The following is a 23745-nucleotide window of genomic DNA, read 5'->3' as shown; positions in this document are numbered from 1 at the left end:
ATATGGGGGAGATATTTTAGTTCTCCAAAAACTTGTTTACGTTGCATTTAGTTGCTTAACTATCATTTTGAAGCAAGTTACAAGAGTTAAAGTCATTTACTGAAGGGAAACTTATATGGGCGGTAGAGTCAATTATGGGCAGATTTCCAAAAAATTTAGCACATATGTTTACCCCCTAAAACTTGTATATGTCGAATTTCGTTGCATTGCTATCATTTTGAAGTAAGTTATTACCGTTATAGTCGTTTTCTGAGGGAGCTTATATGGGGGGTAGGGTCAATTATGGACCGATTCTCGTAAAATTCGGTAGGGTGATTTTGACTCATATAAAACTTGTTTATGTAGAATTTTATTGACATTCTTAGGTTTTTAAACCATCTATGACTGTTTACTAGGGTGATCGACTCGGTTTTTCAACCGGTTTTAAGCCCGCTTTTTTCTGTTATAGCAGTGTCAGTTTTTTCTAAATATTGATTTTTCGAATATCGAATAACCCGTTTTTTTACTTTTAAATACCGGTTTCGAATACACCTTCGGTTAAATTGTTTTCATTTTCCTAATTAATTAACAATTTTTAATTGTAAAATTTATTGGAATAACTATTTGATAAAATTTTATCAATCTTAAGATTATATTCCAATTACAATAATTAATTTGCGGCTAAAATATTATGGAAGTGTTGGAATGCCTATGAAAATTGTATAAATAGGGATTTTAGAATAAGCTAGAATTACATAGTTCCTTATGTTTAACAGAAGTGTTCCAATTTTTTTTTACATTAAAGAAATAATGTAAATCAGACGACTAGATCTAAAGGTATAATCTTTTAAACTGATAAAAATCAGTTAGGCCATCAAATTTAAACATAAGCGACAATTTTTTCAAATTAAAATATATTTTGTTGTTGTAATAAGGACCCAGAATATATATACTTTTGTGGGTCTGTGACCAATATTTCGATGTGTTACAAACGGAATGACAAAAAAAATATACACCCCATCTTTTTTGATGGTGGGTATAAAAATATGTTTTTTTAATTTTTACAAAAAACCCAAATATGAGTAAAATTCCCAAAATCCCCCAAAAAAAATTGTCCACGCGACACTCTAATGTACATTCATATGTATCATAAAAATTAAAAATGTTAAAGTTCGAAATTCGAAGTAAGATTAAAGCGGCTTCAAATAAAAGTGAAATTATATTTTTGTTTCCTAGTGATTTATAGATTATTCGAATATCTTTAAAAGTGTTCGATCAAGAATTAATTTTAACATGTATCGAATTTACGAACATAACATAGTTATGTATATATTCTTTAGTTATGTATATCAAGTGTAACAATAAATTTCAAATTAAAAAGCATGTATTAGCGCTTGTTTTATTCCTGTGATGGAGTAGTTTCTCAAAACTGAGTATGCAATAATTTTTTATTTAAAATTATTGACAAAATTAATAAAATAATTTATTTAAAACAAAATAATAGAAATCAACTAAAAACGAGAGCCTTTATCTTCAGCATATAAAAAATAAATGGTGACCTTTTCTCCGTCGGGCATTATAACAGTTTCTTTGTGACTAATTAAACGTATAGCTGCTAAACCATAAAATAACATTGGTAAACCTAAAAAAGACAATCCCATTTTTTTAACTGTCCAATTCGAAATTACATATCTTCTAAAGCAAAAGAAAACCAGCAAGTACATACCCAAATTAATAATTTTCAAAAAACGAAAAAATTTATCTTCCAATGATAAATCCTGAATTTCTCTTTTACTACAATGATATTTTAGATAAGGATAACAGGCCGTACGCAAAATATGATAATTTGTACCCGTATCGAGGGTCCAATTAAAATGTGATCTACCCCATTGATCGTTCTGAACATCTTTTAACTGAAAATTGTGGAAATATTGGTTTTTAGTCAATTGGAATGGTAATTGAATTGTTTACCTTGACAAAGTAGGAAGTCCAAGGTGGTTCATTACATTGTTTCAAATACGCTGTCAATACATGTGAAGCTTTTGGTTTTAGTAACAATCGTGTAAGTTGCATTTAATGTTATATTGTGTAATTTAATTTTTTTCTTAAAATTCTATTTGTTGATACAAGCTTTTGTAAACAAAAATCAGATGTTGCAAAAAAGTCTAAAACATATGTTTGTACCGTTAAACAGCTGTGCTGTTAAATTGGTGTTGGAAAACGTTATTTTTGTTGTACAAACAGTGAAAGAAAAATTACAAATATCTTTTTGAAAGTGAAATTCAAAATGTTTTTTCTGCAAAATTTTGACTAGGGGTCAAATTCTACATCGGTTAAAATTTTTGTAACATTGTTCTATTGTTCATTTTTGTAACTTTTGTAACTGTAATTGAGATTTTTAATTTTTTTTAACTTAATGGAAAACTATTGAAATAAGGGTTTTAAATAATACCCAATCGTTTTTGTCAATTTTTAATAATTTAATTTTATCAAATGTTTGAATAATAAACTTCTAATTTTTTACAGTTCATTCAAATATATCAAAAGCATATAACAATGTTTTCAAAATCGTCCTTTATAATTGTAAGAAGATTTTCTACCAAAATTGCCCAGAAAGATGCAAAACCTTCATTGACTTCATCTGTGGTGGCAGTGAAAAGATTTGATCATATTAACTATAAAAATGAACCTATACTAGAATACAAACCGGGATCGGAGGAATTAATCAATTTAGAAAAATCATTAGAACACTACTCATGTAATATAGAAGAAATTCCGATTGTAATAGGTGGCAAAGAAATTAAAACAAATCAGGAACGGTGCCAACGTATGCCTCATAAACATAAAAACATTATAGCTAAATATTATTATGCAGATCAGAATATTATAAATCAAGCTATTAGGACATCGAAGGAAGTGAAAGAGGATTGGGATAATACTCCTTATGAAAAGCGATTAGAATATTGGGAGAAAGCGGCCTGTTTAATGGCCACTAAATATCGAGCTGATTTAGTTGCCGCTACTATGTTAGGTCAAGCTAAAACAGTTTATCAAGCAGAAATAGATGCTGCAGCTGAATTAATTGACTTTACCCGTTTAAGTGCTGAATACTTAAAGGAACTGGTTAATTATGAGCCCCTAAATCCAAATGCAAAAATTTACAAAAATCATATGATTTGGAGAGGATTAGATGGTTTTGTTGCGGCCATAAGTCCTTTTAATTTTACTGCTATAGGTGGCAATTTGGCCTTTACACCAGCGTTAATGGGTAATGTGGTTCTGTGGAAGCCGGCAGATAATGCCATGTTATCTAGTTGGTTAGTTTTCAAGATAATGCGTGAAGCAGGCTTACCTGAAGGTGTGGTCAATTTCATACCAGCCGATGGGCCTATGTTTGGCAACACAGTAACTTATTCTCAAAACTTAGCAGGTATTAATTTTACTGGCTCTATTACAGTATTTCGCAGCTTATGGAAATTAGTAGCCAAATATTTAGATTTTCATAAAACCTACCCACGTTTAAGTGGAGAATGTGGAGGTAAAAACTATCACTTTGTCCACCCATCAGCCGATGTGGACACAGTAGTAGCCTGTACTTTACGAAGTGCATTTGAATATAGTGGCCAAAAATGTTCGGCTTGTTCGAGGTTGTATGTACCAGATAGTTTATGGGAGAGTAAAATTAAGAAACCTCTTTGTGATCTCACCAGACAATTGCTGATTGGAGATGTTTGTGATTATAAAAGCTTTACATCGGCTGTTATCAATGAAAAGGCTTTTCTACGCATTAACGACTATTTAGACTATGCCAAAACAAATTCTCAATGTGATGTTCTGGTCGGAGGACGTTGTTCAAATTTACATGGCTTTTTCATTGAACCCACTATAGTCGAAGTACGTGATCCTGAAGATCGCCTTTTTAAAGAAGAAATCTTTGGTCCCTTGCTATCGGTTTTTGTTTACAAGGAGAAGAATATTGATAAAACACTAGAATTAGTGCGTAATACTCCTAAATATGCCTTGACGGGTGCAGTATTTGCCACAGATAAACAATTTATAAAAGAAGCTTTACGTAAATTTAAATGTACTGCTGGTAACTTTTATATAAATGATAAATCAACAGGAGCTGTTGTCGGTCAACAAGCATTTGGTGGTGGGAAGTTGTCCGGAACTAATGATAAACCTGGCAGTCCGTATTATTTATTACGTTGGACTTCGCCCCAAACGATTAAGGAAACTTTTGTGCCCCAAACAGATGTTTTCTATCCGTATATGGGAATGGATAAAACTTGAATTGCTAAATGTTTATTTGTTAAAAATATTTTGTTGCAAAATATAACAAATAGCTTATACACATAAATAAAAAAATAATTAAGTGGTTTTTAAAGGGAAACGATTTGTTACTCGTACAATAGAGATGTATTAGGAAATATGCACATCGATTATTTTTCCGATTTGTTTCATGTACTCATCATATAATGTTCCCGGTTTAACTTCAACTAAAGCGCCTTTGTCTTCTATTTTGAAAGATGCTTTGGATTTTCCACGACCTATCTGTTTAGATTTGTTTTCTCCCTTATTTGCTGATACTTTATGTGATTTTGTTATTTTTGCGATATTTTTATCATTTTCTTTTGAATTGCTATCAAATCCAAAATATTTAAAGAAGCCACGATTTGAACGCATTTTATCTTCATTATCATTTGACTTATTTTCCAAAGCACACAGGCAATCACTGCCACCTTTATATAAATTTTCATTGGCTAATGTTTGAGCATCTTTATCCATAAGTATGGCTGCATTGAAATTGTCTAATCTTCTTTTAAATTCATCATATAATGGACTGTATTTTCGGGTCAATGCTCTTTTGTCTTTATTAAAAGAATCTGCTTCATAATTATCTTGAAAATGGTTTAATCTTTGTTGGAAATAGTCATAGAGACCAATATTTTGATTTGCTATACCAAGTGTTGTGGCATTGAGAACTTTGGCGGATTTCTTACATACTCCCGAAATTATGAAAAATATAGAAAATATACAAGAATTATAAAAATATAGATTACGCATTGCGCAGGTTTTTTTGGTTTAAATCAACAGGTGTTCGATGTGCTACGTCACATCAGCAAATAAAGTGATTGACGTTTAAAAAAAAATTTTAAAAACGTTACAAAATTTTGTAAAAATTTAAAAAAATAAAATACTTTAAATATGAAATGCGCTGTGAAAAATTGCAAAAGCACCAACAACTCCAAGGCGTGCGAAATTAGTTTTTTTTTATTTCCGACGGACGCTTCCATTCAGAAGCAATGGGTAAGTTTTTGTGACCGTGAGAAACAAATAAATCCCAAAACATCATATGTATGCATGCTACATTTTAAAGATGAAGATGTGGAAAATAGGTTGCAGTACGAAATGGGTTGGTATATAACATTGATTAAAAAAAATATTTATAAAAATATGCATTAACCCAAGGGTTCGCCAAAAGGAGACTTTTAAAACCCGGTACTGTTCCATCCATAAAACATGACCCATTTGAAAATAAAGAACTAGGCGAAGAACAATTATCAATAATTGAACAACAAGAAAACAAAAAGATAGTAGCTTTAATTCTCCAAGAATATAATTGCATTAAAAATATAGAACAAAAAGAAAATATCACCGATGACGTCCAAAATCTCGGGAATTTTAAAACAATTATTGAAGACATTGGTTCCGAAAATATTCAACCATATTTATGTATGGAAGAACTTAAACATTTAAGGACCGAGGTGTAAGTAGCGTAAGAGTACCGAGAGCGGATGCTAGAACCCGTTGTCATGCATATGGTTTAGCAATTGAAGAACAAAACCGAATTCTTGATGAAATGACAAACTTGATGAAGAACATGCGAGCTGTGGGTAGAAAGTCATTACTTCCTTTTCAAAAGGGTAAAACGTCATCTTACATTGTACCACTTAATCTTTTAAGTTTGTTTTTTAAATTATAGGTATTATACAGTCAAATAATGCCTTAAAGGGTCTCTATACGAGTTTAAAAACAAAGCATAATTGTGAATATGTTTTGACCTATCGCCTTAATCAAGACGTACTCGAAAACTTTTTTGGTATAATTCGATCTAAAGGTGGTTTGCATGATCACCCCGACCAAGAAGAGTTCAGATACCGTTTAAGGTCATACGTACTTGGTCGCAACGATGGTGTAATGTCCAATGCAGCAAACGTTGAGGTCGACGACACACCCGATTTGGAAAGAACGCAAAAGTCGCTTACTGGTAAATATATTTTATATTTTAAATAATTAGGAAACTGCAATGGGCTTCATTAATGTACATATATTATAGGAGTTATATTTAGCCAAATAAATCCCCCACATAATGACAAAGAAAACGTTGAGGCGGAAGAATTAGATGATTTGGCGTATGATGGCTTAGAAAACCTTGCTGGTTACATATGCCATAGGTTGAAAGATCAAGAACCAAATATTTCTGTGCCAAGAAATGAATTGCAAGTTCAACCTTATACATGGATCGATCACCTCAGTGAAGGGGGCTTATCAAAACCAACTGAAGAAATGATGTGTAAGATACAAGCACTTCACACTATTTTTCAATCAACAAACAACGAGGGCTTGCTTATCACTGAAGGCTTTTTAAAAAAACACATGGAGTTGGCTCAAAATATAGATTGTAGCGAAAAAATTAAAAAACTTTTCTTTCGTGCTCGTATGTATTTTAAAATTAGAACCCTAAACCACGAAATTTCTGAATTTTCCAAACAAAGAAAACGCAAGATCAATAAAACATTAAACTAAAACATTGATGTACATTAATTGTTAAATAAATATTTTTAAAATTTAAAAATATGTATTTTATTTGTATCGAAATATTTTTTATTTTCCAAAAATGTCACTTTGTTTATGTTTTGCTTTTATTTTTTCTCAAGTTCCAGGCTGATATGACGTACATGCGCAGAACGAACATTTTTTTACATACTGAATGCGCAATCTATGTTTCTATAATTCTTGGAAAATATAGTTATTTCGATTTTCATAATCTGTAGTTGACTTATTTTTTTGCCATATGTTTTAAAGATTTTTATAAATATATAAATTCTATTACAAATTATTTTTAAAATATTTCTTTTTCTCTAAACAAATATGGTCTTGTTTTCGGTGTATTAAAATAACGTTAGGATAAGGTCATATAATGAGACTATAGATAAGTGAAATGAGAACTATCTAAATTAGATAAAAGAAATGATCTATACCAGTGACTTAGGGATTTGGGGAAAATTAGGATGGAAACATTGGAAGAGGGTCAATAACTGAGAAAATTAGGATGGATCTAAGACTATGGATACGAATCTGTGTGGGAATTATATTGTTGTGAGGGTGTTGATAAGATAATGTATCAAAGTACAGTCAAACCTCGTTTTATGCGAATTTATTTTATGCGAATTTGAAATAGTGCGGTTTCCAATTCTAAAATTTTTCTTTGCAAAAATAATTTTGAGGAAAATTTTGGTCCACATATATCCAAAAAAAAGTGATCAACTACTACAAGAATTAAATTTTTGTTGATTTTTTATATGCGATTTTGTTTGACTTTCAAGGGAATAATTTGAAAATGTGACCTTTTTTATTTAAAACCCAATTAGTGGATTTCGTATGCAGCTAGTGTATCGCTTTGTGCGAATTTGAATTATGCGCTTTTGAGCGAAACGAATTAATCGCATAAATCGAGGTTTGAGTGTATGAGAGTCACCAGTTCCAAAACTTAATATGCTCAATTTTAGCTGACATGGCCAAATACGGGAAGATTACAAAGTATATAATATACTTTATATTCCATAACTTTGGAATATGAATAAAAAAACATCTGGCACACTTTAAAAAATTGTCACAAATGAATCTATTTAAAATTTTGATATAAAAAACCAATAAATATTGTTATTTATATTTTCTATCATGAAATGTCTTATAATGAAACGTGTTTCCTAATCCTTATTGCAATAATCCTTACCAAACTAAATGCACAAAACATAGAATCAAATCGTCAAATAAAGCCGATTCAACAAACAATAAATAGAAATATTTATAATCAAAATATGCGAAATTTTAATGGAATCTATAGAACTAATGGGAGAAATCAAGATCAAAGTGATTACCAGAAATATATTAAACGATTTATAAAGGAAGACTTAAATAAAGAATACGAAAGGAATAATAATAACAAATTTACATTGCATGGAGAAGAAATATTCGATATTGACGAAGAACAAAATCCAGTTGAGATATTAGATATTATTAAAAATGATGATCCTTCGTATCTCTTAAATAAAGAAAATTTAAAAGATAATTTAAATAAAAACAATTTAAATGGAATTGATTTTAAAGACAACCGAAAAGACTTATTCCATAAACACCACAATAATAATTATCTACGTAATAAGTATAGTTACGAAAATCTCAATGAAGATTATGGATATCCAAGTTATGATGATGAAATGCTTGATATTATAACACCAAAAGCTTTAGATTATGATGATCTTATATATCGAAGAGAAGTTTCGTCAAATACTATTAATAATAGAAATTTGGAAAATTCTTCATTATATCCCACAGTTTTAACTAAAGCTTTACAAATAAGTTTAAATCCATCGGCTCCTTCACATATAGGAGGCAGTCTGTTGAGCAATGTTGCCCAACAATTAAATACTAGTACTTTAGATTTGGCTAAAGAAATAACTAAATCGGAAACTACAAAAAATGGTGATCAATTTTCTCAAACTGTTCAGAGTTATTTGACAAATAATAATGGTAAATAGAGATTATTATAGCATTTCATTTTATTATTCATATTTGAACTTTACTTTAGCCGTTCCCACTGCTAGTAATAATAAACTGAATCAACCTCTAATAGAAACTAAAGAAACTTTAGGGGAAAATCTACCAACTCGCTATGAACAAAATTTTAAAAACAGTAAGGAAGATCTGAAAAATGAAGAAACCTTTGATGGCATTACAACATCAAGTTTAACAGAAATTTTAGATCGTGTCTTAAATAAATTGGAAAGTATTTACGATGGTAAAAGTAATGATTATGAAGATCATCCAGATGGTAATTAATAACCCTAACTTGAAATAAGAAATATATCTTACTATATTTAATTTTATTTAGGGGCTCCTTGTGATATCATCGGTTCTTGGAGTTCCTCCACTTTAGGCTTGTGTTTTAATATAGAATTGGCCAAAGATAAACTTCATGATATTTCCCCAGCCGAAATAAATAATAAGCTGCTAACGATTAGTATCGTGGAATGTACTCCTCCAAAACATCATCAAATTATTGATCTAGATTGGAAATTTACAGGCAGTGCCTTAAAACAATTGGGAGGTCTTTTTTATTTATATGGCCAGAAAAGAAGTGAAAGTGTTGCTGCAACATTTTTGGGTAAGATGTAATACATTTAATAAAATAATAAATGATTAAATTTGATTTATAAAAATGTGTTTAGGTTTCTGTCGCACTTGTGGGGGCATTGATACGATTTTTGGTTCTTGGAATTCTTTATTCCCTTCTAAGGATTGTAATGATATATCTTTGGCTTTTGACGTAAAGCGTGACGTTTTAAGACGTATACGAATGGAGGCGAAAAGGAAGGAACGTTTTAAGGAACTACTTTATAAAAGTCATCATGGACAAATTCCATGAACAGTCTTTGTTTATACATTTTGTTATTTATAATAGTTATTTATTTTACTGTAATTTTATCGTAAAATATTGGCCAACACATTTCAATTAAATTTTTTAATTCAGGATAACTAACTAACTAACTAACTAACTAACTAACTAACTAACTAACTACTAACTAACTAACTAACTAACTAACTAACTAACTAACTAACTAACTAACTAACTAACTAACTAACTAACTAACTAACTAACTAACTAACTAACTAACTAACTAACTAACTAACTAACTAACTACTAACTAACTAACTAACTAACTAACTAACTAACTAACTAACTAACTAACTAACTAACTAACTAACTAACTAACTAACTAACTAACTAACTAACTAACTAACTAACTAACTAACTAACTAACTAACTAACTAACTAACTAACTAACTAACTAACTAACTAACTAACTAACTAACTAACTAACTAACTAACTAACTAACTAACTAACTAACTAACTAACTAACTAACTAACTAACTAACTAACTAACTAACTAACTAACTAACTAACTAACTAACTAACTAACTAACTAACTAACTAACTAACTAACTAAATAACTAACTAACTAACTAACTAAATAACTAACTAACTAACTAGTAACTAACTAACTAACTGACTAACTAATTATACATATTTATTTGTGCAAAGATTTCTATTAATACAAAGTTCTCTTTTTTGCAAAATTTACTATTGTAAGAAAAGAATACCATATCCATTTTTTAAAAGTCTAGGAATTGAGTGAACATTACCCATATTTTTTTAATAAAAATTTATATTTTTCCATGTGGGATATATAAATTGATTGTATAAAAAAAAAAAAAAAATGTGTAATTATTCTATGGTTTCAAAAACCAAGGGTTAATTTAATAACAACCCTGCTCACTGTTAACTTAACATCATTTTAACATTTGTTTATCATTAACACAGCTGATAACAAAACAACAGCTGCATTGTGAAAATTTTCTGAATTGCATTAAAAGTGAGAAAAAAGTATTAATTTATAATTATACACAAAAATATTTCTGCAAAAATAATAAATTAATGAAATTATAAAATAAATAAACAGCAGGAAAATGGGTAATCAATTAGTTGGTATAGCACCATCCCAAATATATCCCGTAGAACATTATTTCTCGGGTCAATTTGGCAGTGAAATTGTATTCGATTCCAAGTAAGTACAACAATAGATTAAATAGAGGCGTATTATTGAGTATTTCTTGTAATTTTCAGCATGGGAAGTACCCGTTTCTTTAAGGTGGCCAAAGCGAAATCAGAAGAGGGTCTTATAGTGGTGAAGGTTTTCGTTAAACATGATCCCACATTGCCACTGGAAGACCATAAAGAAAGAGTAGAGTATATAAAAAAGACTTTAGCGAATGCAGTTAATTGTTTGCCCTTTCAAAGGGTGGAGGTGAGTTATTGTTGAATTTTGAGCATCTGAAAGTAAATTAATCGATTTTATAATCTCCAGCTTACTGACAAAGCTGCTTACATTATGCGTGAATACGTCAAGCACAGTCTTTATGATCGTGTCTCCACTAGACCTTTTTTGACGGTACTTGAAAAGAAATGGATCACCTTTCAAATATTATGTGCTCTTAATCAGTGTCACAAACAAAAAATCTGTCATGGTGATATAAAATTGGAAAATATCTTAATAACTTCATGGAATTGGATACTTTTGTCGGATTTTGCTTCTTTTAAGCCTACTTTTTTACCCGAAGATAATCCAGCTGATTATACATATTTCTTTGATACCAGCAGAAGACGTACTTGTTATATAGCACCCGAAAGATTTGTTAAAACTTTGTCATCTGATGATGCGGATGGTAATGCTTCAATGTTTCCAACTGACTCTATAATACGTTTGGGTCCCTACTATTCGGGTAATACACTACTGCCAGCTATGGATATATTTTCAGCTGGGTAAGTACTTAAGAAAAACTACATATTGGATTATTTAAAATGTTTGATCAGAGTATACCTTAATAACTCTGTGTTCCAAAAACACACGTTTTTAATTATGAACCCTAATTTTATCTTTCTCTTTTAAGTTGTGCCCTTTTAGAATTATGGACTGAAGGTACCGCTCCTTTTGAATTTTCCCAATTATTAACCTATCGCAGTGGTGAACGTGAACTCGTTGAAAAACATTTACAGGGCATAGAAAATGAACGTTTACGTGATCTTTTAGCTTCTATGATTGATTTAAATTCAATGAATCGTAAAAGTGCTGAAGACTATTTGGATCAAGAACGTGGTCGTTTATTTCCCGAATACTTTTACTCTTTCCTACAATCGTATTTACAAATGTTTTCCTCGTCACCTATAATGTCACCCGATGATAAAATAATGCGTTTACATTCAGATATTAATCATTGTATCAAAGTTTTGACATCGGGTGAATGTTCAGATTTAACTCCCGAATCTGAGTCAGCCGACGATAAACAAGTGAAGAGTATTGCCAATGAAGAGGAGGAAAAGAAAGATTCTGAATCATGTGCCAATATGTCACCAGATCAAGATGGTTTAATTTTAATTATAACTGTGGTAACTTCCTGTATACGTGGTTTGAAACATTCGAATACGAAAATATGTTCTTTGGAAATTTTGCAAAAACTTTCAAAATATACAACTTCGGAAACTATACTGGATCGTATATTGCCTTATATAGTAAGTTTGGTAATCATTTTAAAAATATTTTAAAATTCACTATGCAAATTTAATTTTTAGCTTCACTTGGCTCAAAATTCCTCAGCTAAAGTTCAAGTTCAAGCTATTGAAACCCTAACAGCTTGCCTGAGTATGGTTAAAGATATACCGAGAAGTGATGCTAATGTATTTCCCGAATATATTTTAGTATCAATTAGCAAATTGGCAAACTGTGATCAGAGTGCAGTAATTGTTAGAGTAGCATTTGCTAGAAATATTGCAAAATTAGCCAAAATAGCTATATATTTTTTGGAAGAAACACAACGTAATTCTCCCAATGATATGCCAACCAGACGTTATGAAGCTGAGCTAAATGCTCTGCATGAGATTATACGCCAAACAGTGTTGAGTTTGTTAACCGATCCTAAAGCTATTGTCAAGCAGACTCTAATGGAATCAAATATTTGTGATTTGTGTGCTTTCTTTGGCAAAGAAAAGGGTAAGAAAATTGTTTAATTTGTAAAATGAGTTAAATCCTTAAATTATTTCGACTTTTTATTAACTAGCCAATGATGTTATTTTGTCACACATAATGACATTTCTCAATGATGAAGATAAAAACTTGAGAGGTTCTTTTTATGACAATATCGCCGGAGTAGCTGGTTATGTGGGCTGGCAGGTGTCTGATATTTTGGTGCCTCTTTTACAGCAAGGTTTTACGGATCGTGAAGAATTTGTTATTGCCAAGGCAATTAGAGCTGTTACCATTCTCATAGAATTGGGTCATATTAAAAAACCAACTGTTACCGAAATCATACAAGATACTGCCTGCTACTTATGTCATCCCAATTTATGGATCAGACACGAAATATGCGGCATGATTGCTACAATGGCTCGTACTTTATCCGCTATAGATGTGCAATGCAAAATAATGCCCGCCATTGCGAAATTTCTTAAATCGCCTTTGATTCAAGTCGAAAAACCAGACATTTTATTGGATTGTATCTTACCACCCATACCGAGACAGGTGTATGATAATGTTCTGCGATTTGCAGATGTTCATAAATTTATTCACGCTTTGGAGGAGAGAGCTAAAGTACGCAGCACTACACGTCCCGGTTTGATGCCACAATATGGCGACATGGGCCAGACTTTAAGCAGTGTAAGCATGTTTGTTTAATTGGTTTTATCAGAAATAAAAGTAAAAAAGGTATATTTTTTATAGCTATTCCGCCGTTTAAATTCAGAAGGTCTAACGGAACAAGTTGAGATGCAACTATTGGCTATGAAAAATTTCCTGGTGAAATTGAAATATAAATCTCAACAAGATGCCGATGAACCGTCTATATCATCAAATGGCCGCATTAGTTTAAATCGTAAATTTATTGTTTGTCATGATTTTGCTTTGGTCGATAAACATTCAAACACTAAAATGACTTTAGAGCCTAGAGTTAGTGAGGGCATAACACCCACCTCACCCCTGTCAGATGTTGTTGTTTCACCAGGTGTAGGCTTATCGGGGAGTCCAGCTTCAGGTGTCATAGTTTTGGGAGCTCAGGCAACTACAGTGAGCGCAGCAACTTCTTTGGGTGAATACACGATGCCCGAAAGAAATTATTGGCAGGGTGAGTTCTTTGTTATAATAACAAATATTGTTAATAATATGTTTTTTTTTATCTCTTTACTAGAACGTTCCTCAGAATGTCGCAAAGATTTGGAAAGTTTGCGCACTAAAATGAAAAGTCGTTATAGTGTTTTAGCACTATCACAACGCAGTCACTTAGATAAACACAACAGTCCCTATCCACACGGTTGGCGTTTGGGTGGTACTATGGTCGCTCATTTACATGAACATTCCGAATCTGTTATTAAACTTACATCACTTAAACCATATGGTTCACTATTTGCCAGCGGTAGTATAGATGGTACTGTACGTCTCTGGGATGCCAATAAGTTGAGTGGTAGTCATGGCATAAATAAATCACGGCAAGTATATACGGCCAATACGCCGATCTATTCATTGGCCGCCTGTGATAATGGACAATCATTGGCTGTGGGCGGTAAAGATGGCAGTTTGTTAATAATGCGCATAGATAGAAATTCTTCAAAAATGACATTACAACAAGCATTGCATTTAGATCAAAAGTAAGTTTGAAAAAGAAATAAAGCATCAAATTAAATTCTTCATTTTATAGTGAAAATGATGGACCGGTGGTGGATATGCATTCCTATGAACAATGTTCACAAAGTGTTATTATCTATGCTACACTGTATGGTGGTATAGTGGCCTGGGATACGCGCATGCAAAATAGTGCTTGGCGTTTGCAAAATGAATTAAGACATGGTGTTATCACCACCATATGTGCAGATCCCACTGGCTCTTGGCTTGTAACGGGTACTAGTGGTGGCAAGCATATTTGTTGGGATTTAAGATTTCGTTTACCTATAGCCGAAATAAAACATCCCGCCGATTCTTGGATACGTAAAGTGGCTTGTCATCCCACAGAACCGTCATGTCTAATATCAGCCTCACAATCTAATAATGAAGTTTCTATTTGGAATATTGAAACGGGTCATCGTCATACCGTATTATGGGCCAGTACAGCTCCAGTTTTATCCTACACTAGTATGGTAAGTTTTATAAAATGGATATTTTACTAAGTGTTTCATTTAACAATTTAAAAATAGAATGATCCGGCTACTACTTGTGGCATTTTAAGCGGTGTGGTAGATAATGCTCCATTTATAATAACTGGCAGTTCTGATCAACGTTTACGTTTCTGGGATATAACACAACCGAAAGGTTCTTCATTAATTGTACCCTCGGCTAAGGATAATCTCAATGATGTATCCTTTAACTACGAGTGAGTTTTGTTGAACTTGTGTGACACCTTAAACCTATTGCTATATTTTATTTTAGTTCTCGTTTAATTGAGGGTAGTCAAGTGATAGAAGAGCATATTATTCCCATGGGAAATGTGGCTGATATTAATTCTCTAAGAGCTTCTAGCGAAGAGAATCCACGCTCGGGCCCCGAAATGCCTTCGGCCAGTCATCATGATGCTATTACCGATTTACTAATGTGCAAAACCGATAAAGATCAAATTTATGTAGCTTCAGCTGCACGCGATGGTGTCATCAAATTGTGGAAATAATTCTATGGCAAATATTTAATTTTTTTTCCTATTCTAAAAATGTATTCTTTTTTACTGTGATTATATTTAAGATTTATGGTTTAAAAATATATCTTTCAATAAAATTCATAATCAATATCGTATTAAATAAATGTACTCCGTAGTTATTAATTTAAAAAGTAAAAGATTTTTCATAAATATACTAACAACATGAGTTCCCGGAAAAATAATACTAGATTTTTAAGAAAATTACATATTCTCGGCGTTGAGTTTTAAATTTTAAATTAATGTAAAAAAGTGAGTGTGTTATATTCGACTATGCGGAATCTTAAAAATACCCATAATCAAAGGGCATGTTGTAAAATTAAATTAGTTTTAAAAGTTGGTCAAAAACCTATGTCGGCTTAGGTCTGAAAAGTTTTATGGGGAATGGTCAATTATGGACGGGAATTACGGGCTCTACAGAATTTGAAATAATCAATGACTTCCAAAAACTAATTTTTGTCGATCACTTTGAAAGAGGAATTAGATAGCGGCTAGGGACCTTATATAGGGACAATTATGGTCTGGATTTTAGAAAAGGTATTTTGGTTTCTAGGTATAAACTGGTTTTGTTTTTATGACCAATATTTTAAGTCCAATAGCTTTTCCGATAAAGACACCTCATACTTCCAACAGACAATTGGACAGGTCTAGAACAGGTTTTCTTCTGTGTATGCTATGAGCGGTGGGCGAACTCCAAGTACGACATTCAATTCATAGATCGCAGGATACCGCATGAATCTCTTAATTGGAGGTCGCTCACCTCTCATTGCAGAGTATATCTTGCACAACTAAGATCGGGATAGAGCAACAGCTTTAATGCCAACTGGTCACGCATAGACCGTGCCGTCCCCAATGAATGTCCAGCATGTGGTCAAGAACCCCACCAAACGCATTATTTTATAGTTTTAGCTGTTACGTTAACAACAGCAGATCTAAATCAAATAGATTTTTTAACATCCAATGCTAAAAATTTTGGAGTACGGAATAATGTATATTCCAAAGGTTTTCAACTAAGATATTAATGTCAAATTGCTTAACACAAATACTGACACTTTCCAAATGGAACTTAAAATTCTTATAAGTTTTTTGCACAGATCATTCTCAAAATCCTTATGCCAACTAAAGAACAATCCAAAAACATAGAAATAGGTAATACCTATTAGGTATAAAAATATTACTATAAATCCATTTAAATGTCTACGAATATAAAAAAAACTAAAATTGTAATAGAATAAAAAATATTTTTAAACTTACCAAAAACACCGGTTACAGCAAATTTTTACACCAAAAAGTTGTTAAATTGTTTTTTAATTAATTTCTATGAATTCTTATACACAACGACCTAGAATCACTCTTTATAAACATTTTAAAACTATTTGCACTAATTTATAAATTTTTTAAAACTTTTCAAATTTCACACAAATTAAACGCGCACAACGCCAGAGCCCTGCGCCGACAAATATTAATGGCGGCGGCGACTGACATTCAATATGTCGTCGGCGGCTTAAAATCGACTGTCAGCCGGCTAAGTTTTCAACTACGTTTAGTTTTTAAATTTTCAAAGATTTTAAATAAAAACGGGATCCGAGATATCAGAAAGTGGGATTTTGGAAGCAAATATATTGTTTATAACAACAAAACAGAGCAAGCTCAAAAGTTGTGTGAGAAATTATGCAGGGATGAATAAAAAATTCTTAAAAATTAAAAACAAATCCTTTCTCCAAGTTTTACGAGGATCGGCCGATATTTAACCCTATCCTCCATATAAAACATCTTGCAGAAAATCTGTTTCTGAAAAATTTTACATTAAGAAAATGATCAATAACGTAAAAACAAAGATATTTTATTTATTTATATACTAGCTATACCCAGTGTGCTTTGCTACCCTAAAAGCAATATAAATAAGAAACCCACTTAACGATTTTGATGATTCTAACTACAATGGTTTTCCAGACATACAATTTGTTACATATGGGAGATTCCACGCAAATTATTTCAGTTTCGCCAATTATTCCGAACGTTAATTAAGATTTTAATTTAATCTATGAAAAATTCGAATAATCTAATAGTTTCCCAGATATACGAAATTTTGTATTTAATTCATATGGGAAGTGCCAAGCCCCCCATTGATAGTCCGCCCGTTATTCTCTAAATGATCTTCAGTAAAATTTGAAGATTTTAACTCTAATAGTTTCTCAGATATACGAATTTTACTATTTAATTCATATGGGAGCTCCAAGCCCCCCAGATGAAAGTCCGCATTTTTTTCTCCAAAATGTTCAGATGAATATTAAAGTTCTTCGTAAATTGTGTTTTATTGTAAATTGGTATAGCCGTCACATTTAACGGATATATTCATCAAATATGATTAGTCAACAATGACCGATAAATACTTCATTTTTATTTTGTTAACTGTGATAGATATATCCATCAAGCATGATCAGTCAATCCTGACTAATATTTATGTCATCCTTGGTTGGTAAACAACAAAAGAGTGAGGAGCTCAAATATATGTTTTAAAGTCGATAGAATTCATAAGTGCAAGGGAGAAGAAAAATCACATGTACACAAATGTTTCCATTACTTTTGTCCACTTGCCTTAAGAAACTGATAGAAACTTTGTTCTAAGCTGTGATAGAAATAATACATCAATAGTGCCAGTCAAATGACCGATCAAATGACTGTCACGGTTCTTGTAGGGTTGCAACAAGAGAGTAAGAGAGCGATAAAAATGACAGTTCGTTGATAGAGAATTTTTTGATTTTACTGGATATTTTTTTCCCAGTAAAAATATTCAACATATGTTGAAAACAAACCAAAGAAAACAAAAATTTGGTAAATTTTAAATTTTTTGAAATAAATAACACACGAATATTAAAAAATTATTTGTAATTAGATTTATTATAATTTTATCATAAATTAGTTTTTAAAAGAGTTTGTTGTGAAAAATCATAACAAATATTGTCAATCTAGCGTTTTTAAAACCACTTAGTTTGTCTTTCTCTTAGCGATTTTATGTAGATTTTTATTTTACTAATATGTTTGTAACATGAAGTTTTAAAACAATAACATATTTGTAATGATATAACATGTTTTGTTAACTTTAAATATACATTTATTTACAAAAAAATCATAATTTCAATTGTTTGTTTTTTTGGTGTTTTGTTAGCGATTGAGGTTTCAGCAAAAGGGCATTACTTAAATTTTTTTTACAAATTTGCGTTCGCGTACTTTTTTTGATATTTTTTTGATTGAGAGTAAATTAAAAATCACTCTCTATCATAAAGTTACTGGATATTTTTTACTGCAAAGTACGCGAACGGACCTAATATATTTGCTTCCAAAATCCCTCTTTTTTTTTTCTCCTATTCCGTTTTTATTGAAAATCGTTGAAAATTTAAACTTCGCCGGCTTACAGTCGATTTTAAGCCGCCGCCGATATTTTTAGTGTCAGCAGTCGTCGCCGTTAATATTTGTTGGCGCAGGTCTCTGTTGGCGTCTAATTAAAAAAAGTTTGAAGCTATTTATAAAAAATTGAAATTATGCGCTCGTATTCTTTGAGAAGTTGCAAGCGCCGTTACTTCAGCAAAGCGGCAGAATTGAATTGAAAATTATAGAATAAAAATAAAGAAAATTCACATTTAAGGAAGAAAAAAGACACCTGGTGTTTAAAGATAAATACTGAGGAATTTACACAGAAATCACAAAAAACTAAGGTAAATTTTACTGAAAATTCAATTGCAAACAAAATTAAGTTGAAAAAAAATCTTAAATATTGCAGAAAAATGAGTTTGACATAAAATTAGCTAAAAGAATCAACCAAAAAAGAAAACTAAAAAATTGGACAAATTAAATTAATTTCCTTAGAAAATACATAAAGCCGCCTTCAAGAGATAAAATAAAAAGAAAAAAGTAGGATTTTATTACAGAAAAGTATAAATATCAAGAAAACAATCCTCTTTTTGCTGTTTGTGAAGAAGAGTTAATTGCGTACAACACAAACTAAAAGAAAATAAATTTTTAAAATGGCGCCCACAAAGAGTACCCGTGCAGTTTCCAAACAATCAGTGGCCACCTCCACCTTGACCACACTGATGCCCCTGGCACGCAAAGGCCTGACTAGGCGTACGGCCAGCAATGTACAGGATCAAAATATCGATGTAATGCAAACACGGGCAAAACGCAAAGCTGAACATAGTCCACAGAAAAATGACAAAATTAAGCGTTCTGCTTTGGGAAATCTCACGAATAATGTTAACAATAACAAATTGACGCTTTTGCATACCGAAGAAGATGCCAAACAGCAACAGCAACAAATGATGAAAAAGAAAGATTTGGTACAAAATCTATTTGGACAACAAAATGCTGCAGCAGTACAATTATTGAAAGAAACCCAAAATCTCATACTTCAACAGGCGTCAACAACACAGGGAACACAACAGAAGCCGGCCGCTCCCCAGGCCACTAAAATAGCAACAAGAGCATCCACGCGCAACCACAAAGATGCTAACAACATAACCTCAAAAGCACCCTTGGAGGAACAGACAAACAAACTTTTGACCAACTGCCAGGCGGCAAAAACAAAAGTTAAAACAGATGAACCACCAGCAGCTCCGTTGCCACCATTGCAACATCATCAGGTACAGAAAGTGGCTAACAAACCTGTACGCCGTATTTCTAATGAATTTAATAAGACTGAAGAATCCCTGTATATGTCGGCTTTGGAAGACATTTCCGGCTGCGACTCCATGCGCTTGTCGGCGAATTTCGAGGCTGCCAAGCGGAGATCAGTTGTACTGCAACAAAATAAAACCGATGATTCAAAACTCGAAGACGAGAAAGCTTTAGACGAAGCCGAGCAGCTGCCAGAAGGTGTAGAAGACATAGACAAAGCCAACTGGAATGACTTGTTCTTAGTGTCTCACTATGCTCGTGACATTTTTAATTACCTGAAACAACGTGAATCGGAATTTCCCATAGACGACTATATGGAACGTCAGGTTCACATTTCGACGTGGATGCGTTCTCTGCTGGTCGACTGGATGGTTGAAGTTCAAGAAACTTTCGAACTCAATCACGAAACGTTGTATTTAGCCGTCAAGATAGTAGATCTATTTCTATGTAAAGAACAAATTAGCAAAGATAAATTACAACTTTTAGGCGCTGCCGCTCTCTTTATAGCATGTAAATTCGACGAACGGACCCCACCCTTGGTAGAGGACTTCCTATACATCTGCGATGGGGCCTACAAACACGATGAACTCATAGAAATGGAGATCATAACACTCAAAACCATACAATACGATTTGGGTATACCGCTGTCGTACCGTTTCCTCAGACGTTATGCCCGCTGTGCCAAAACTCAAATGCCCACCTTAACTTTAGCCCGTTACATTTTAGAATTATCCCTGATGGATTATGACTGCATTACGTTGAGTGATTCGAAGATGGCTTGTGCTGCTCTCTTTATGGCTTTACGTTTACATGGCGAGGCGAAACCCTGGTCACCCACACTCATTCACTATACAGGCTATCAACTGCAAGATTTCGCCGAGATAGTGCCAATACTTAATGCTGGATTACACCGTAAGCCCAAGGGTACCATTAAAACCATAAGAAGTAAATATTCCCATAAAATATTCCATGAAGTAGCTAAGGTTCCCCTAATGACTACAGAGCAATTATTTGCAAATAATTTAGATTTCGATTTAAGTTTAACAACTCCTGAACAACAAAAGTTGCAAAAGCAACAACAAAAAAGTGGTAGTAGTTGTAGTGGGGATAAGAAAACATAAGAACAAGATACAAAAATAATTGATAAAATTAAAAAAGGAAAGGAGAGTTAAAAAATGGAGGGAATACATACAGTGTGTGAGGGGAGATAAACTAAAAACTTTCTTAAAAAATGTTTAATAGTTTCCAAATTTTAATATTTTGATTAGAGAAAACTCCAAAAACAAGTTTCAAATATGCAATTGTGTAAAGTATTTGCATTTCTTAAACAAATTTTGTCAATGTTAATTCATTGAAAATATAAAAGGAAGTATAAATCTTATTTAATTTTCAAGTTAAAGAATAAACCAATTGTTTAGTTATTTGTTATACAAAAATGTGTTAAAATTGGGCGAAATTGTTTTAATTTGTTTTTTCTTTAACAAATTATAAGCTTTTTTGAAACATTTTCTTTAAAACACAATGTAATCACATAAATTCGTTTATTGTCAGGCCTTAAACAATTGTTAAGTTTTATAAGTTTTGAATCTAATCAAATTTGTTATTTTTAGAAAAAAATAGAAAAAACTTTCATAATTATTTTTTCTGTTTAATTAGCTAAACAGTCTCTTTTGTAAATTTCTTTTTTTGAGCCTTGTTTGGTTTTTAATATTTTCAAATTGTTTAAACTTATTGCAAAGAAATCTTGATATGTACAATTTTTGTGTGATCGTTATGATTGTCCTACATCCGGTTTATTCAGATACTTGTTACATTTGTTTTAAATTAATTTATTTCCCCGTGAGTATTTCTCTCCTTTTTTTCTAGAACATCTAATAATTTAACTATTAATCCCCTTTTAAAATTGTAGCCGCCAGCCACTACTTAGCTAAATGTTTTCATTTCTTTCTAACTTCTTTTCTATTTCCGAATTATTGTTTATTTTTTAAGCAATTTATTTATATTTTATAAACCTTTGTTTCCTTAAAAATACTCTCCTAAACCAACATCAAATACCAAAATTGACATAAACTAAACAAAAATTACCACTTCATATAGACAAATTAAAGCAAAAACTACCAAAACTAAATGAAAAAATTAAAAAAAAAAACATTAATATACGCTTCGTTAGATGAAACAAAAAATACAAACAAAACTAAAACACTATTAAGTTTCATAAGGAAGTACATATATAATTTAAAACTTAAGTTATTAATATTACAATTATATATTTTTTTCCTCTCATCCCTTACAACACCTTCATAACTGATTATTTTGTAACTTTATTTTTTTAGTAATATTAAGTTGCATTTATTATTTTATAAATTTCTATATAATTAATACAAACAAAAAACAACTAAAACAACAATTACACTTAAATAAATTTAAATAACCATATATATTACCTAAAACAATAATACAAATCTAATTTTACCCAGAAAAGATATCAAGTTTAGGTCTACAGGATACTTTATTATCATCAGTTAATTTAGCCAACATTTCTTTTAAAGAAATTTATCTATTTTTGTTTGCTGTTGACCTGGTTCGTTTGATCCTTATTTATCATTTACTAATCCACCTTTTTATATTAATTTTGTTTTTTTATTTTTCCTTTTTAGTAATTTTATTAAATATTATTTTTTTCATCTAATACAATATACATATTTTTAAGTTTTTAACTTTTTTTGTCTACACGTAACTAGCAATTTACAAAATTTTGTTTAAAGATTTATTTGTTTTGTTCTTTGCAAGTTTTTGTTATGCACTATTATCGTTAAAAAATATTATTTTTAATGTTTTTTTATTATCAACTTAAGTTATTCTTTTTTGGTTAATAAATACAATTTTTTTATTTTTTCAAACAATGTTTATGATTTTTTATTTTTTTGTTTATAATTAAAAAAAACGTATTTTTTGTTTCTTTAAATATGCATTATTTATTTTTTAAATTCTTAAAATTTACTTTAAAATTAAGGAAGAATTTAATGAATATTTATTTATTAAACAAAAGTATTTATTAACCAAAAAGAATGAATATACGTTAATAATTGCACCATACAAACGTGTTAGAATAAATATTTGAAAATGATCGTCAGCATATTATTGGATTAAGAAGGTTTACCTAAAGTTTTTTTTTTTTTTTTTCAAAATTTCACACTTGATTTCGACATATATTTTGAATAAAATTCTAGATTTATACACAGTTATTTAAAATTAAACAAAAGTTATGAAGATTTTAATGTTTGAAGTTTTTATGTTCGTTTTCATATTTTAGGGTTTATATCAACCTTCAAAAATATCCGAACAAAAACCGAAAGAGGGCTGAAATTTTCCACAAATATTATTTATTGATGCAAGTTGCTTGGTATTGAAAATGGGCAGAATTGTACGATTTCACCAAACCTGGCTTAGAAATACTAGTATAGCGATGAAAAATTTACTTTAACGATCACTATAGGCTTTCAAATGCCTGTAGTGAT

The 23745-nt window shown here is 31.2% G+C and overlaps 7 protein-coding genes across 8 annotated transcripts; 5 read left to right on the top strand and 2 right to left on the bottom strand.

The window, feature by feature from the left end:
- Positions 1 to 1423: 1423 nt before the first annotated feature.
- LOC119603104 (uncharacterized protein C15orf61 homolog) lies at positions 1424 to 2129 on the bottom strand. The gene is made up of 3 exons (XM_037954997.1): positions 1951 to 2129; positions 1706 to 1892; positions 1424 to 1621 (listed from the first exon to the last, which is right to left on the bottom strand). The coding sequence occupies exons 1-3, from the start codon at positions 2050 to 2052 to the stop codon at positions 1491 to 1493; spliced, it is 420 nt and encodes a 139-aa protein (XP_037810925.1). The 5' UTR covers positions 2053 to 2129; the 3' UTR covers positions 1424 to 1490.
- On the top strand, positions 1791 to 4349 carry LOC119603103 (delta-1-pyrroline-5-carboxylate dehydrogenase, mitochondrial). Of its 2 annotated transcripts, none has more exons than XM_037954995.1 (2): positions 1791 to 2041; positions 2506 to 4349. In XM_037954995.1, exon 2 carries the CDS (start codon positions 2536 to 2538, stop codon positions 4270 to 4272), a length of 1737 nt encoding a protein of 578 aa, XP_037810923.1. In that variant the 5' UTR covers positions 1791 to 2041; positions 2506 to 2535; the 3' UTR covers positions 4273 to 4349. The 2 variants fall into 2 exon arrangements, with proteins under 2 accessions (XP_037810923.1, XP_037810924.1); XM_037954996.1 differs by lacking the exon at positions 1791 to 2041 and adding an exon at positions 2340 to 2364.
- On the bottom strand, positions 4341 to 16976 carry LOC119603105. Its single transcript, XM_037954998.1, has 2 exons — positions 16808 to 16976; positions 4341 to 4977 (listed from the first exon to the last, which is right to left on the bottom strand). Exon 2 carries the CDS (start codon positions 4765 to 4767, stop codon positions 4402 to 4404), a length of 366 nt encoding a protein of 121 aa, XP_037810926.1. The 5' UTR covers positions 4768 to 4977; positions 16808 to 16976; the 3' UTR covers positions 4341 to 4401.
- Positions 5007 to 5753, top strand: LOC119603112. Its single transcript, XM_037955006.1, has 2 exons — positions 5007 to 5395; positions 5452 to 5753. Exons 1-2 carry the CDS (start codon positions 5188 to 5190, stop codon positions 5751 to 5753), a joined length of 510 nt encoding a protein of 169 aa, XP_037810934.1. The 5' UTR covers positions 5007 to 5187.
- Positions 8018 to 9691, top strand: LOC119603111 (dual specificity protein kinase splB). The gene is made up of 4 exons (XM_037955005.1): positions 8018 to 8796; positions 8855 to 9097; positions 9158 to 9430; positions 9495 to 9691. The coding sequence occupies exons 1-4, from the start codon at positions 8085 to 8087 to the stop codon at positions 9689 to 9691; spliced, it is 1425 nt and encodes a 474-aa protein (XP_037810933.1). The 5' UTR covers positions 8018 to 8084.
- LOC119603102 (phosphoinositide 3-kinase regulatory subunit 4) lies at positions 10639 to 15660 on the top strand. The gene is made up of 11 exons (XM_037954994.1): positions 10639 to 10893; positions 10953 to 11133; positions 11194 to 11648; positions 11777 to 12395; positions 12456 to 12873; positions 12941 to 13536; positions 13600 to 13999; positions 14063 to 14519; positions 14570 to 15005; positions 15063 to 15238; positions 15295 to 15660. Exons 1-11 carry the CDS (start codon positions 10796 to 10798, stop codon positions 15527 to 15529), a joined length of 4071 nt encoding a protein of 1356 aa, XP_037810922.1. The 5' UTR covers positions 10639 to 10795; the 3' UTR covers positions 15530 to 15660.
- Positions 16977 to 19053: 2077 nt separating the features above from the next.
- On the top strand, positions 19054 to 23130 carry LOC119603117 (G2/mitotic-specific cyclin-B3). The gene is made up of 2 exons (XM_037955012.1): positions 19054 to 19269; positions 19335 to 23130. The coding sequence occupies exon 2, from the start codon at positions 19579 to 19581 to the stop codon at positions 21346 to 21348; it is 1770 nt and encodes a 589-aa protein (XP_037810940.1). The 5' UTR covers positions 19054 to 19269; positions 19335 to 19578; the 3' UTR covers positions 21349 to 23130.
- Positions 23131 to 23745: the final 615 nt, after the last annotated feature.

This window comes from Lucilia sericata, unplaced genomic scaffold (genome assembly GCF_015586225.1).
Source record: "Lucilia sericata isolate MDLA Ls3-8-SP2 unplaced genomic scaffold, ASM1558622v1 Contig000274F_arrow, whole genome shotgun sequence".
NCBI classification, from domain to species: Eukaryota; Metazoa; Arthropoda; class Insecta; order Diptera; family Calliphoridae; genus Lucilia; species Lucilia sericata.
This window is presented reverse-complemented; position numbering and strand designations above follow the sequence as displayed.

Coding starts and splice junctions, on each gene's coding strand:
- LOC119603104 (XM_037954997.1), bottom strand. CDS start 2,052: ATGCAACTTACACGATTGTTACTAAAACCAAAAGCTTCACATGTATTG. Junction 1,893..1,950: donor GGACTTCCTACTTTGTCAAG/GTAAACAATTCA, acceptor CACAATTTTCAG/TTAAAAGATGTTCAGAACGA. Junction 1,622..1,705: donor TTTGAAAATTATTAATTTGG/GTATGTACTTGC, acceptor TGTCTTTTTTAG/GTTTACCAATGTTATTTTAT.
- LOC119603103 (XM_037954995.1), top strand. CDS start 2,536: ATGTTTTCAAAATCGTCCTTTATAATTGTAAGAAGATTTTCTACCAAA.
- LOC119603105 (XM_037954998.1), bottom strand. CDS start 4,767: ATGGATAAAGATGCTCAAACATTAGCCAATGAAAATTTATATAAAGGT.
- LOC119603112 (XM_037955006.1), top strand. CDS start 5,188: ATGAAATGCGCTGTGAAAAATTGCAAAAGCACCAACAACTCCAAGGCG. Junction 5,396..5,451: donor TAGGTTGCAGTACGAAATGG/GTTGGTATATAA, acceptor CATTAACCCAAG/GGTTCGCCAAAAGGAGACTT.
- LOC119603111 (XM_037955005.1), top strand. CDS start 8,085: ATGCGAAATTTTAATGGAATCTATAGAACTAATGGGAGAAATCAAGAT. Junction 8,797..8,854: donor TTATTTGACAAATAATAATG/GTAAATAGAGAT, acceptor ACTTTACTTTAG/CCGTTCCCACTGCTAGTAAT. Junction 9,431..9,494: donor TGTTGCTGCAACATTTTTGG/GTAAGATGTAAT, acceptor AAATGTGTTTAG/GTTTCTGTCGCACTTGTGGG.
- LOC119603102 (XM_037954994.1), top strand. CDS start 10,796: ATGGGTAATCAATTAGTTGGTATAGCACCATCCCAAATATATCCCGTA. Junction 12,874..12,940: donor TTTCTTTGGCAAAGAAAAGG/GTAAGAAAATTG, acceptor TTTATTAACTAG/CCAATGATGTTATTTTGTCA. Junction 13,537..13,599: donor TGGGCCAGACTTTAAGCAGT/GTAAGCATGTTT, acceptor TATTTTTTATAG/CTATTCCGCCGTTTAAATTC.
- LOC119603117 (XM_037955012.1), top strand. CDS start 19,579: ATGGCGCCCACAAAGAGTACCCGTGCAGTTTCCAAACAATCAGTGGCC.